The 15,350-nt window shown below is 36.2% G+C and overlaps 1 protein-coding gene across 1 annotated transcript; it reads right to left on the bottom strand.

Annotated features, from left to right (window-relative positions):
- Nucleotides 1-581: 581 nt before the first annotated feature.
- Nucleotides 582-14,491, bottom strand: LOC134666096 (uncharacterized). Its single transcript, XM_063523249.1, has 6 exons — nt 14,250-14,491; nt 9,552-9,757; nt 6,429-6,564; nt 5,930-6,063; nt 5,142-5,343; nt 582-2,736 (listed from the first exon to the last, which is right to left on the bottom strand). The coding sequence occupies exons 1-6, from the start codon at nt 14,284-14,286 to the stop codon at nt 2,639-2,641; spliced, it is 813 nt and encodes a 270-aa protein (XP_063379319.1). The 5' UTR covers nt 14,287-14,491; the 3' UTR covers nt 582-2,638.
- Between the last annotated feature and the right edge of the window lie 859 nt (nt 14,492-15,350).

Here is a 15,350-nt window from a genome sequence, read left to right as displayed (position 1 = left end):
ATCTTAGACGTTACCTGACACTATTTTTCCCCCAATTAAACCTGGCAATGTATTTTTAAATTAAATACATAATTATCTATTATAATATCACACCAAACTCAGAGCTCTATAAATGTACACCTTCATTTTATTTCACACCTCTCACACCCACCGCTGAACAGCTGCCAGGCGCCCGAATTAATTAGTAATGATAATATGGCACAATAACTAGAGGGATTTTGGTGATCTATAAATTGCATACCTATTTCTGTAGCTCTCCACCTATTAATAATTAAACACCCCGGGGTTTAGGTACTACTTATAGCTTACACATGTAGTTGGTTAAACTGATACTTACGTACGCCCCATTATAATGAAATAATCATAGGCACCTAATTAACCGACGTTCCATTAAAATAGGGGAGAATTAGAAACCTTTTCTAGCTTTACTTTTTCTTTTAAAGACGATTAAACGGATCCCTACTATTTTTATTACATCCTGTATAGAAGAACGTAAGTAGGGATATAAATAAGGCTTTTTGTATATTAAAACCGCAGAAATCAACAAATATTATTTATTCAAACATAAAACGTACCTTCCTTACTCATTTGGTACCTGAGTTTAACAACAAAAGCGATATGTGACTCAAAATTGTATATTTACATTGGAGACATTCACATTTTTTGTAAGGATGCACAACATTAGTTTACTAACATTAACTCGTAACAAATTAGATTTATACGAGTCAAATTATATAAAAAATCAGGTATTACATATAAGCAGTCAGTTCAGTAGCATTGATTTATACAAAATACGGATTTAATAAATCAGTAGGTACCTACTTAGGTACCGCAAACTTGCATAAAATGTATTTTAATTACACTCTGTATATACATAATACATAAAAAACTATACTTATACTGTACGGTCGATTTCAAGACATTATCTTTAACATCGATTTTACAAACGGTTTTATCTAAGAAGGCATTGCTACGTATTTTTTACGGGTCCAAAATAATATAATTTCGTTTCTATAGATACTTAGGTACCTACATGAAGACGAATAATCAAGGTAAAGTGTCATTCTATGGAATTTGCTAACTAAGTATGTAAACAAACTGCCATATTAAAATCATCATCCAGTGACAATTTCAATATGGCGGTTTGTTTACATAGCAGGTTCCATAGAACGACACTTTACATAGCTATCTGATTTGTAGCCACTTATAAAAAACAGGCAATGTGATGTAAGCGTCGATAGAAAACTTGAACATAGAATGATCACTTGCACCTCTATTTTAATGCCGGACTAGTGGGTATATCGGACCATCGAAGTGAAGGATGATCAAGATTTCACTAGACTTAATATATATTTTACAATACATAAACAACATTTTGATATGCTTATGGTGAAAGAAAATTGTACTTACTAATTCACTTATTTGTAATAGATATGTATACAAGACATCATCGTAGAAAAGAATCATTTCATAATCTAATACGTTTATTTTCATAATTAACCATTTGTCTAATTTCTCTTATTCACAGTAGGGTCCAGTTGGAAACAGAGGCTCAGCAGCTCCAAACTGTCATGTGGTTCAGTCGCCCAGTTATCGCCTCTTTCGTGTTGAAATTAGGTTGAGTGAGCCTCTGTACCCGGTCTTTTTCTACCAAGCTACTATTCCCTGCTTGACTCTACTTAGATCTTACTTATGATAAACACATAAAATACCTATATTGTAGTCCGCGGGCACTTTTATTTTACCTTCAGATTTTAAAAATAATGGTAATGAGACAATGACTGATTGATGGTAAATGAAAAAGTATTTCCTATATGAACAAAAACGTGACATTTTAATTATTGATTTATACAGGTGCTATTAAGGTAATAATTGGAAACAATAAGAACAATTATTATATAAATGTTTTGCCTTTGAAAATTAATAAGACCTGCATTTCATTCAGTCTATCATTTCCCTACTCTATTATATAATTCTAAATTCAATTAGAAAAGTTATTACAATATTCCAGTTAGCTACTTTTTTTCTATAAAAGTACTTTTAAGTCATAATCTTTTAACTAACTATAATTTAAAGTAATTACGAGCCTTTAAGTAAATTCCCGCGGACCACAAATATATACTAATAGATACTCTTGTGTTGTGTTGTGATTGAAAATTCGTTGTAAGAAAATTACGTCATCAAATACACAGCAATTTAAAAACTCCGCAAACAACATTATATTTTTTTTGTAATGATCCAATTATTACTTTGAAAAAGATCTATGTATAATAGAAATGTGAAAATTATCCATCACTTGATCTATTGGAACTGCTGTAAATTTAAGATGTACCGTTTAGAACTTTAGATGATCAAGATAGTGACACGTCACGGGTATGACTCTTTTTCCGAAATTGCATGATGTGGCGTATTTAGCGTATTCTCAACTTATACATAACACTGTAGACTGTTAGAAGAAAAATACTTAAGTGTACAGGTTGTTTCATCAACTTCGTTTTATCCAAAAATATATTTCGGCCTTTTTGGGTTAGCATAGCATTATACACTATGACGTCAATTTCTTACATCGATTTCACAGCCTTCTCTGAGTGCTACGCCTAAATCACGTTAGTTAATAAATAAGACCGGAGATAATTTATCACGTCCCACATTGAGCCGTTGTTGGGGCGAAAAGCAGGCCCAGGGCTAGCGTTAACAGGATTACACTCGATGATGACACGTCGCTTGAGCTCTTCACTGAAACAATAACATATGTGTAAATATAAATGTAGACACAGAAATTCCTTACGGTTATTGACAATTTGTAGGGGAGACCAAGGTGAGTTGTGACAGAGGAGAGTTGTAACAACGTGGATTTTTTGGAGTCTATTAACTAGAAACTAGGTCGCAATAGCGCGCGTTTGTTAGTTTAAGTTACGAGCTAACAAACGCACACTGTTGCGACCTAGTCTCTAGTTAATAGATTTTCAAAAAATCGACGACGTCACAACTCTCGTATGTTACAACTCACCTCGGTCTCCCCTACCTTTACCACTTTTCTATTGTCTTTACTTAAATGTATAACAGTCCAAAGTGAGGTACTTAAAGTGATATGAGTTCAACTGTTCAATTCTCTTGAGTACTTTCTGCAATATTTTCAAAGGTATCTTGAACAAGATATCCTACACATCAAGATACCTACTAGACGCGCAAAAAGAAACAACGACTTTACAATGGCTACTCTTATTTTAGGCAATGAGATTAGCCTTCATCGCTTTTTCAGGCTTTATCTCAGTTTTTCGGAAATTTCAGAAACAAAAATTAAAAGGCGAGAACCTATTATATTCTAAATCCAAAAGGAGATTACCTACAATGGTAATTTCGTGGAGCTGGTTTTAAGGATAAAATTACTTTTTGCGAAATTGGAGTAAATATTTCTGTATTATTTTAAACGAGCAAAATCAAAATAAACCAACTACAGTATAGGTAATAATAATTTCTCCGAAGAGCGACTTATCAATTATAGTTTAGAAGCCTCTGGGAATTTAATTCTGAAATAAGTCTCTCCAGGTTATTAATTTTGACGAAGTACTTTTATTATTTAAGAAAAAAGAATTCAGCAGCCAAATTTTTAGAAGGATAGCAAAGGCAGGATTTATGATTGGATTATTTGCGCTCAAAAATGTATATGTCATAACCTAACCTAGGTTGCCATAATACGCGCCAATGAACGCCCAGTTCAAAAGCTTGCCTACTTAAAATGTCATACTTTTCATAAGGGTGAACCTTAGAGCATTTAGTATTGCTATTTCTACATGACCTGTACGTAACGTACATATAGCCATGTTTGTCCATACAAAAGTTTGCACAATTGTACAAGATTTTCGGCAGAGGGGTAAGCTCTTAAAGGCGACTCCAGTTATTAAATGCTCTTAGGGGTGAATGGGTTTAAGTTTTATGTCCATGTTCGCTACTACCATAGACAAAACGACAACTTCATTATTAAACATAAGAAAAAATAAAAATAACGATAGGCCTTCTTTGGCTAAGGTACTATTCTGTGGCTTAAGACACTAAGCAAGTAAGCAGGCCGCGTAGCCAAGATGCCAATCGCTTACGCTCTGTAGCGATCGAAACGCAACTGTCACTGTCACACTAATAAGGAAGAGTGATAGAGAGACATAATACTTTTCGTTGTCGAAGCGATAGCGATTGTAACCTTGGCTAGGCCGGCAGGTCCGTAATCGCGTCAATACCGGGCTAGCACAGGATTGGAGCGACAGTACCTCGAGGCGAGATAGACAACCCGTCCCTTTTTAGGGTTCCGTACCCAAAGGGTAAAACGGGACCCTATTACTAAGACTTCGCTGTCCGTCCGTCCGTCCGTCCGTCCGTCCGTCCGTCCGTCCGTCTGTCACCAGGCTGTATCTCACGAACCGTGATAGCTAGACAGTTGAAATTTTCACAGATGATGTATTTCTGTTGCCGCTATAACAACAAATACTAAAAACAGAATAAAATAAAGATTGAAATGGGGCTCCCATACAACAAACGTGATTTTTGACCAAAGTTAAGCAACGTCGGGAGTGGTCAGTACTTGGATGGGTGACCGGTTTTTTTTGCTTTTTTTTTTTTTTTCAACCTAGTTAGAAAAAGACGGGTAGTCTTTCTCGCCGCGAGATACTGTCACGCCAATCATGTGCTTGGCCTACAGTTTTCCAAAGTTGTCGCATCTGGGCTCCATTTCCGTCAACCCGCGTTAGTCCGGAGCTAAATTACTTTTTCTCAAAGTGCCGAACAGGCGCTTACTGTCTTCAACGTAATCTATGTCGAAACTTACTTAGGATTAATTTATTTCAGTTAAGAGTTCAGAATTTTTCGAAGTTACAATTTTTTGTTTCGAAATATGGTTTATTCCAATAAAGTGTCCAGTATTTTTCGAAGTCTCAAGTTGTTGTTTAGAAATATGTTGTAACTTGTATCATTCGTAGTATTGCATATGAGACATATATTGGCATTCGATTAGTATTTCTACTGCTGAACATTAAAGCTGGCTTGGAAAGCGCGCACAAGACATTTCCCGCACTCCTCAGCGGTAGCTGCGGCTGCTTGACAAGGATTTGCGGTCTGTACCGCTTATAACGTATCACGTATCATCTTACCGAGCAACATGGCTTCCTTGCTATCCGCCAGATGGTTCCCAACAACAGCCTCACTGCCTTCTCTCCAGGCGGGCGCGACCCGCGCCGTGCACCGCACCTGCATGGTCCTCCCCACCGGCACCCGCAGGCCTAGTGCCGACGACATCAGCCCGTGCGCGTGCAGCGTCGGGGGATACTCCACTAGAAGGTCTGGGTCTGTTACCTAGTCAACAAAGTAAGAGGTCAGTGAACTGTCTGTTGGGGAGCATTCGCCATCCTGAACAAAAGTGCAACCAAACCGGCCAATTGCCAATATTGTAAGCATGATGAAATGATGATGATGATGATGATGTAAGCATAAACCTACAATATATAACTGTCCAGGAATTTCATCATATTATGCCAATTTACTTTAGTTACGTGCGACACACACAGCTGCATTACTGTTGCCATCAGAATGCTAATACATACTTGAGATTATTCGAACTTTTTTATATAAATCTTGATAACATGCTTTAAAATAAATTAATTGAATTACCTTTTTCCCCATCCTTTCTAGGTGGCCAACCCAGCAGAGATGATGCGCTATGGTGCACCTACTGGTGTGGTTTATCCTCTTGGTCATCCTAAATATCGTTGGGCAGATAGAGTGGAGGCAGATCTCCGTGAGCTCGGCGTCAGCGAAAGCTGGCGTGATACCGCTCAGGACCGAGCAATTAAAGTGACTCGTGGCGTGCTCTTGTGTTGGAAGCCAAGACTCATTTTGGATCATCGCGCCAGCCAAGTAAGTAAGTAAGTAAGTGAATTACCTTTTCCCCATCGATGTCCCAACTGAGCACGGCTGCTGGATATGACCTTCCCGACGTGCAGTTAAGAAATAATGAATCCCCTCTTCGGTTCTCCTGCTCATTCCCCGTTATTCTAGGCCCTTCTCTTGGTAAATCTAAGGAAACATAAATTCTACATTAAACCGTTTTATAAATTTTGTAACACACAATCGCAAAATACATAGAATCACACAAATGTCATCGTACTAGAAAAAAAATGTCTAACCTATCCTTTCTTGTATCAAATCAAATAACAAATTATTAAATAAAAAAGTTTTGATTTGATATGTATATCATGACCCAAGCAATAAAATATTTGCCATAAGACTATCTCGATCTTCAAGATGTATCAGTTTTAACATGAATGTGGTTGGCACATTACATCAATGATGCTATTTGTACCTACTTTTCGTACGGGGTCTCTATGTAATACAATGTGTAAAAAACCATTCATAATTTTAGAAACATTAAAACAGCTTACAAATAACTTCTAGTTTTCCTTCTCCAGCCGCTGAGGAGAAGCTCGGCGCTTCTGCAGACACCTCGCACCGGTACAGCCCCGACGTCTTCAGCATCACTTGGTGCAGGATCACTTTGCGGTCATCTGACCTAGCTACCTACGGAAATAAATAAAAAATGTTACTAAGTTCTCTTGTATGTATGTATGTATTTACTTTATTGTACTTACATAGAAATAAAAACACGAGAAACGCACCACCTTGTCTCAAACTTGTGTGTAGTGTGTTGTGGTGTCTTGTTTTCATAGAATTAGGATTTCGATTTGAGACGCATTAATATTTGGAAGTCAAAACGAGTTGATAAATTGATTAGATAAATAAAGATAAATGCATAGGTACAGAATCACTATTAAAATATTTTTTTAAAAATATTGCGATATTTTATTTGGTTAAAGGATGATGATGTTTTTACAGCCATTTTGCTTTTGTAAAGATATCATTTTACTGCAGAAATTTTATCGTTGTCCTTTGTAGGTAGTTACTACTGCAAAAATGTATCCTATATTCGGAAAACAATGAGAAGTGGAAGTGCTATGTTGCAATACGAGACGGTTTGTTGTAAATAAAGATATCGGTTTGCTCAAAAAGCTGCGTCGACTAGTTTGATAAAATATTGTTTGTTTCTGTTTAAGTATTGGCACAAGTACATTTCTAAAAACTTCACTATTCAGTCTCGAATTTCTTTCATAGTGATTGCCTTTGCTGGGCTTCCGAGAGTTTAATAAACGTAAATTATTTATGGCAACAGAAATCCGTCCGGTCCGGTCAAGTCCGGTCGTGTATGGAGTATTGCAGCCACCTGTGGGATGGCTCAGCTAAATACCAACTCGCCGCTTTGGACTCAGTGGAGCACAGAGCCAGGAGGATGATTGGCGACAAGAAGCTAACGGCTACGCTTCAGTCTTTGGCCCATCGGCGGAAAGTCGCCAGCCTGTCGGTATTCTACAGGTTGCACTTCGGGGAGTGTACCCAAGAGCTACACGAGCTTATTCCACCGTCCCCATTCTACCATCGGACTTTTAGACGCACGGCCGGTTTCCATCCTTACTTGGTAGATATTCCACCAATTCGCACGAAGCGCTTTGCTTCTACTTTCCTTATGCGCACTGCCAAGGAATGGAATTCCTTACCGGCGTCTATATTTCCGTGTTCTTATAACCCGGCAACCTTCAAATCAAGAGTGAACAGGCACCTTCTGGGCGAGCTCGCTACATCGTAGGCCACGTCTACGCCTCGGCTAGTCTGTGGCCATGAGTAAGCCCATTCATAATAATAAAAAAAAAAAGTTTGACAATAAGATATACCTACTGTGTTATTTGGGTCAAACACATTTTAGAAAAAGGTCCCTTCTATGGAGAAAACAACAAAAGTTAATTACACAGGTACAGTATATGTGTTACGTTTTGCTTATTTCGCATGCAACTTAAAATAATTGATTTAGTTTCTCTTAACTCTGCGATGTCATGATATGTGCTATTATAAAATGAAAAATGTTGCTTTGAAAGTTCTGTAAATACTCTATATGCGGAGGTGCAAATATAAATATGGAGGTATGAGGAAGTACTTACTAAAAACATATGAAGCACAAATCTTGTTTAGTTTACCCCTAATAAATAAGACAGATCGGGGTTTGCATTGACTCTACGAAAATACGAAAAAATGGAAATAATAAAATAAAGACCTACTTCAGGAATCCTGTACAGAAATCCATTTAAATAAATTCCCTCGGAGGTCCTACCGTGAACCACGTTCGACGTATTGCCTCTGTCGCACTTGTAAATTCGTACGTAACTGTGACGGGGAGGCAACACGACGAACGTGGTTCGTTGTAGGCCCTCAGCACACTCGAGCGATGCTGGGATGATAGCGGCTGAATAGTCGGCCCCTAATCTATTGTCTGGGTTTCGGCTCATTTCTTTTTCGATCTATTTACGATATCTATGAAATGACTTACTATTGTTATCCCTATTACATTGGAGAATTATGTTTTGCTTGGTATTGGTTGAATTATGTTTTGGATGAATTATGTTTTGCGAGTTTCCAGAAAATTCTTATTATTGTTGACGAAGTTCTTCAGATACAATACTGATAAGCTGGGTTTGAAATACATTACGTAGTTACTAAAATATGAATAGTAGTAGTTATTTGGCAAATCTGATTACGGAATGAATTCTACCTACTAAGTTTAAGAGTTTGACATCAGAAAGCTCCAATAAATGATATATTATTTTTGTACAATAAGGCTGTTTCCTGCGGTGTATCGTTCTACAATTCTTTTATAACTTTTGCTTTTTGTGACAAAAGATCTATCTTATTTTAATATCTCTTACTAGCTTTACTACACTAAGTAATCCATTAATTCAAAATTAATAAAGTTGCATGCAAAAGAATAATGCGATAATTCGATTACATACTTCGAATTGCAGTATAAGCCCCGGGACAGAAAAAGCTTTTTATCGAAATATTTTAAGTCCCGTGACTATCCTTTGTTCGTTCAGTACAATTAAATCACTTAACTCAGTAATGTAGGCACATATTATATCGTCATTTGAGTTGTAAAAAAAAGGAAACGGTACATCTTTTTATTATATCAACCCTCTGTTGTAAACTAGGTCAAAATTAAATCTAGGACATCGTTCCGGCCAGTATAAAAATAGTATTCCAGTACCATTTTGCTTAGCTAAGTCACGTAATACACTAACTAGAATTCAGCCAATCTTAAAATATTCGTCTTATCGCCAGTGTTTTTGTGTTGAAAATTAGGGTACCAAATCAGATCTCTTCATTCGTACTACATATTTAGATTCGACAGTCATATCGTACTATTTGGATGGTTGGAAGGTTGTTTATCTAGGTTACAATCAAATATGTAAGACTTGGGTTATTCCAAGTCAAGTCAAGTTGGGTTAGTCTTATTCTATATCAGGTAACAGACCTTCGAGAATCTGCTGAAATATCTGCTGGAAGACAACGACAATAGGTACATTTAATTTTTTCCAGGAGTTGACACTTGGACCCTTCATGTTGGTCTTTTCATTTTGATGTAAGTATTACGATTATATAATTAGGTATTCAAACAAACTCACATCTACTTTGATCCCCTCTATCTTATAGGCGTGCTTCGGCGGGTCGAACTTGGGCATGTAGCGGTAGAACTCCTCGTTGTCGCGGTACCACTTGACGGAGTAGAGCGCGTCGTCGCCCAGGTCGTACTCGCACTCCAGCTGCGCCGGCTGCCCGCGCACGCGGTACGCCGGCACCGACACGCGTACCATACGGAGCGGCAACGATTCTGCAACAAAGATTATTTGTTATGACTTAAGAGATACATTTATTCAATTTAAGAGCTAGGCCAATGTCGGTGCAGCTTGATGAAGTTGTCTCCACATTGGTCGATCCAAAGCTAGCCTATTAGCGTCAGGATGCTCAGGATACGACACGGCCCCTACATGCTCCTTTACTTGGGTTATGTAACTTTTTCTCGGTCTTCCCCTCCCTCTTTTTCCATTTATTTCGCATTCTATGATGATTCTGAAGTGGTCGTGTCGTAACAGGTGGCCGATCATTATTTCCTCTTCTATTTTTAATAACGCGCATTAAGCTTTACTTTTGCCGTTTTGAAATTAATAAAATTGAAATCGGAAAATAATTTGAAACAGTTTCAGGCGGTATAGTAGTCTTGCAACAGTGCCTAAAGTCTCACTTTTAAGCCTCGTTTAAGGGAGTGACTTAAAGCATCGTCGGTTTTGAGTCATAATTCCGTAGCTCAGTCGAATCAAGTCCCCAATTCAAGAGTGATTTGGGCCAGTGTCTCAGTAGGTACCTAACTATTATTACTATTGGCAAAAGGCGTCCTCTCATCCATTCTATCATGAACGAGAGGACTTCCTTCAAGTTATGGCACAATTAAATTAACCTCCTTTCAGATATTATTCCTAATTCTATAATAATTAAAAGCGCAAAATTATTGAAATATAGAATATTATTTAAAAAACAATAATACTTCGTAAACTCCTAAAACTTATACACAAAGAGAATATCTTCAAACCCGACAATTGTAATTAAAATCAAATTTCTCCTCTTGACGAAGAGCTGTGTGCAAATTTAATCTACTCTACCCACGTTTATTTCCCCAGAGTGTCTACAAACCGGACTGTGCAACAATTATTTAAGACAAGTACCTAATACAGGAGGAAACCTTGTTTAAACCTTACCTAACTTTAGCTTAATCTGTAAAGTTCTCGCTAAAGTTGACGACGAAGCACGCAAACTATACTATTTTACAGTTAGCGGTATTCCAGTATCAGGTTACTGGCCTAGTCCATTACTGAAGCTATTATGGTGTAGTTGCTTATAATTACTGGAAGGATCTTGTGGTTAGGTATACCATGCATAATACGAGTATATTGAAGTTTGAGATAATTCCGCAAAGTCCAAGATTTAATAATGTGATAATTCTCACAATAATCTGGTCACATTTGTAACCTACATTTTCATTGTGCCCACAATGCTACGGGTTACGAGCAAATATAGAAAGGATCGTTTAATCCCCACTAACCCTCTACATACATTCTGCATTACGTTAATAGCCTTCTCTCGTAGGAGCCTTTTTGCATCGATTTTTCAATTTCTTTGTAAATCTACATCGCCCTCTTTTAAAGGTGGTTTTTAATTCATGGACTAAGAAACTTAGAGTTAAACAGTACCTAAGTACATCATTGAAGAGGCCGGGAAATGGCAATTTGTAGATGAGATTCATAGTATCATATAGGGAATGCAAATCGGTTATTTTCGGTTATTTTTTGTATGGAAATAATCGGTTATTAACCGAAACCACGGTTATTTCCATACAAAAAATAACCGATTTGCATTCCCTAGTATCATAGAAAAAAACACAGGATGAATTTTTTTTCAATTCAGCACTTATCATCAGAGCATTTAGTTTATTTTCTCAGTGTATGAATATTGAAAAGTCCTAGAGACAAAACTCTTACAGCGAGCTGCATAAGTGCATGGCAACTTAAAGCATGAATTCCATCGATGAAGTGGCTATTATTTTTTTTAATTTTTAAAGTAGATATCAACTTATTGTCCTAAAACAGGAGATTCTTTTTTTACACAACTAGTCAGGGCTTTGAACAATGGTGTGAACTTGTTCAATCAACTTGGCGTTATGAATATGTAGGTACGTTTTCTCGTTCTAAAATGGACATCGAGCTAAAATTATTTTAAATAAAAACCTACCTACTAAATGAAAAACTTTCTCTTATTATTTATTAGTGTTAGGAATTACTACGAGAAACAACACTATCAACAAATCGAATCTTTTTCTAAGAAGAGTAAGTTAATTATTATTATAGCATTACTCGTAAATATCTTCATTTTGTGATGCATGACCCGCAGAATTGTTCATTGCTAGCATAACGGGAGTAAGAGTCAAGATTTATTTTATATCGACAGTAAGGATACAATGAGAAATTGTGTTATCGCTGTATTCTACTCTCGTAGCTACTTCGTGCTTGGTCGCTACGTGATTGAAATTATTAGGGACGGTTTTCTTGGCTTAAGAGGAAATCTTATAAAATTTGTCAATGTTTTTTGGTTTGACTCTTAAGAATTTACTGAAGAATATATTATTATAAGTTTTGACATGGCAACATGATAGAACGTTAAACCTTGTTATTAATTCTCTTACTAAAGCTAAAGAGGGATTTTGTTAGGAAGGTCAGATGAAAGTAATATGGGAGTACCTATATGTATTGTACATCTATTTAAATAGCTTGCGCGATAAGTGGCAGTTATATAAAGCTACTGATTGCAGTAGCTTATTATTGACTAACTATTATAATAGTGTCTAAACGATCCAAATAAATTTAAATCGATAGCTATATTTAGGTCAGAGCCCTGATTAAAGGTTATTTTACCGACTAATTTTAGTTAATTTCACTATCGCCGACACTGTCAAGTGTACGTCGGTGGACCTTATGCCTTTTGTAATAGGTTCGATGAATAGTTACGAGTGTTGCTGTTTGTACCTATACTTAGTGATTTATGTGTCACCAAATTGTAAAAGTCTTATTCTTCCCAAAATGTATTATTATAATATTTAACAAACCCCAAGTCTCATAAAAATACGGTTAACGTGAAAATCCGTGACATTTTAATAATTTCACCGCCCCGTGGGATGGCTTGTTATATCATGCTTAAGTTGATGCCGCAGAAAATAAAAGTCGTTTTAAAATATAAATTTTATAAACCGTTTCATATTTTCATGTAGCGATTTATTAAATATTAGAAGTTTGAGAACTTTCTGGGATTACCTTTTATTTATCCTAAATAGTAAGAGCTCGGGAAGGCTTATCAGTTATCACTTATGTAGGTACCTACGCAAAACCGAGATAAATATTACTTCCAATTAAGAAACCTAGCAACACCCAATTTTAGCCTAAAGAAGATACAACGAGTTTTTTGCAATTATTATTTTTTTAATTTTGAATGGATCGAGACTGAGTCACGACTGTGCAAAAAGGCAATAAGGTAAAAGTACTAGTGCTCGACGCTGCACTAGTATTCGACACAGGCACTTTATGTCATAGTAGCTTAAATTTGAGCGGCGAAGATTTTTCTGTTTTCAAATTAAAATCCTTGTCACTTTGACATAAAGTACCCATGTCGAATACTAATGCAGCGTCGAGCACTAGTACTTCTACCTTATGTACAGCTAGGGCCTTAGATGTCAGGGTGCGACTAGTCTTTAGCATATTTCATTTAACCTTAAAGCAGAGACTAGTTAATATTCAAGACGAACATCCTCGGTACAATACCGTGTTCCTCGTGGTATTTTTTATTATTTTTCCATATTAGATTTAGGTATACTTACGTGTGAAATCTCAGAAATCTGTCACCTAATCCTTTTATGACTTCAACGTTTGTCACCTTGCCGCTGTCATAATAATAGACAAAAGTACATTGAAATCATTATAAGCTAGTTTGAGATCTAAACGTTTTCTATAGGTTGAAAAATTCATTATTTATGCTTTAAATCTACTTTTGTGACTATAATATAATTATAAGTCAGTCAAGTCTAATTTTACGTTCTAAAATTATAAATACCAGTAGGAAGGTAATTGTAATACGCGACAAAAATAAAATGAAAAAATAATATTGAACCTCATCTACAACACAACAATAAAGATTCACGCGGCGCTCTATGGTTCAGTCTTCTTTATTTACTAGATTCTGCTTAAAGCTGTAACAACAGAGCTCGAACGTCAATTTAATATTCATGGAAGCACTTTCCAGTTCGTGACTTGTCCGCATAAAGGCTTATTTTAACATTAATTAGAGACAAACAAGTGCGAATCCATGCAATTTACGTTTAATCTTAGTTCTACTAACAGCTTCATTGATAAAAACAACTTTGAATGTCTAACCAGTTTTACAAATGCAATAAGTACCTACCTAACTGTTTATCATCCCGTTGGAAAAAATCAATCCCCTATCCCCCCAGAAAATGACAACGGCACTTGACTAAAAACCTCTCTATTATATCACGATTGTATAAAATAAAAATTTAACTTTGGCGCCCAACGTGGGGCTTACATGATTCTTGAAACCATTTTGATATTCTTATGAATTAAAAATAATATTTTGAAATTACTCTTACTGCATCCGCTACTATTAAGAATAATAATATAAACCCCATATCCCAGGACTAAAATAATTCGACTCTAAACTCGAAATTAACCAAAATTTCGTGTTGTTTTCCACAAAACGTTGATTACCTTGTATAAGTAAGCTGAGAACTGCTAAGACAAACATCCTCACAGAGTTTAGGAAAAAGTTACATCATATCTTATTTAAGTCACAAATACTGTCATCACAGAACAATCGTTAATATTTTCGTCGCGTAATGTTAGAGACAAAAAATTGTCTGATGGACGACCGTCTTTCGCGGAGGTTGCCTCGCTACTAAGCTTGAATTCACTCTTCAGTTAATGCCCACCCCTCGCCGCCCATTACTATTTCATGACCCGGGCCGTCAATATAAATTATGTGTTATGTTATTTTACTATCAATTCTTAAGTGCTGATGTGACAATTGAATTGATTAAAGTACGATTGTTGGATTGATTATTTTCAACAATTATTGTTTTGGTAGGGACTATTACTTTTTGAAAATAATGTTTAGTATTAACGCATCATAACTGATTTTTTAAAAGAAAGTTACACTTTATGTACCATTGACACCATTGTAGTCTGGTAATCTGTTTAACTAGTTTATAAGACTATTAGTTAAACAGTGCCTTAACGCGATGTATCTTTATTTATAGGTGCTTTAGATGTTTGTAGAGCTGTCTAGGTACTCGTAATGTTAACTTTAATAGTTATCTCTTAATGTATTTAGACTTTTCCTATATATTTTAACCTCACGGAATGATACCACAGTAGTATTTTACGGTATCGACATAAAAAGAGCCCTTGAGCCTACTCACAGATAAAACACAATTGTTCATAATCGTACGTGTAACTTATTGCCATTGCCAAATGTCACTTTATGTTAAGACAGTAGTTCCGATCGATTATATTCTGAAGTTTAAGGTCACACCGTAGACAGGTATTAAGTAATAGTCAATATGTTAATAATAGTTTTCTTCTTTCAATTTTCCCATATCATTAGGCCATACTAAGTTCAAAGTAAGCATAACCCTAATACGTTAGAAATAACCAGTCTGCGTTTTACCAAACACCAATGTCCCTAACATTAGCTTTGCCTTATAACAGGAACGTGTGAATGGCTTTTTTTCCACTCATAGGGGGTCGTTACACTTTATCGTTATTGTACGACGCCATATTCGAAAATGGAGCATCGTAAAATCATAAACA

This window comes from Cydia fagiglandana, chromosome 7 (assembly GCF_963556715.1).
Source record: "Cydia fagiglandana chromosome 7, ilCydFagi1.1, whole genome shotgun sequence".
Taxonomy (NCBI): domain Eukaryota; kingdom Metazoa; phylum Arthropoda; class Insecta; order Lepidoptera; family Tortricidae; genus Cydia; species Cydia fagiglandana.
The sequence above is the reverse complement of the archived record's forward strand: the minus strand, read 5'-3'. Positions and strand labels throughout refer to the sequence as shown.

Bases quoted from the DNA above. Each gene is read 5' to 3' on its own strand.
- LOC134666096 (XM_063523249.1), bottom strand. From the start codon at position 14,286: ATGTTTGTCTTAGCAGTTCTCAGCTTACTTATACAAG. The intron at 6,064-6,428 runs GTAAGCTGTTTT...ATGTTTCCTTAG, and splicing joins AGGAAAACTAGAAGTTATTT to ATTTACCAAGAGAAGGGCCT. The intron at 2,737-5,141 runs GTAAGATGATAC...TTATTGTTTCAG, and splicing joins CAAGGAAGCCATGTTGCTCG to TGAAGAGCTCAAGCGACGTG.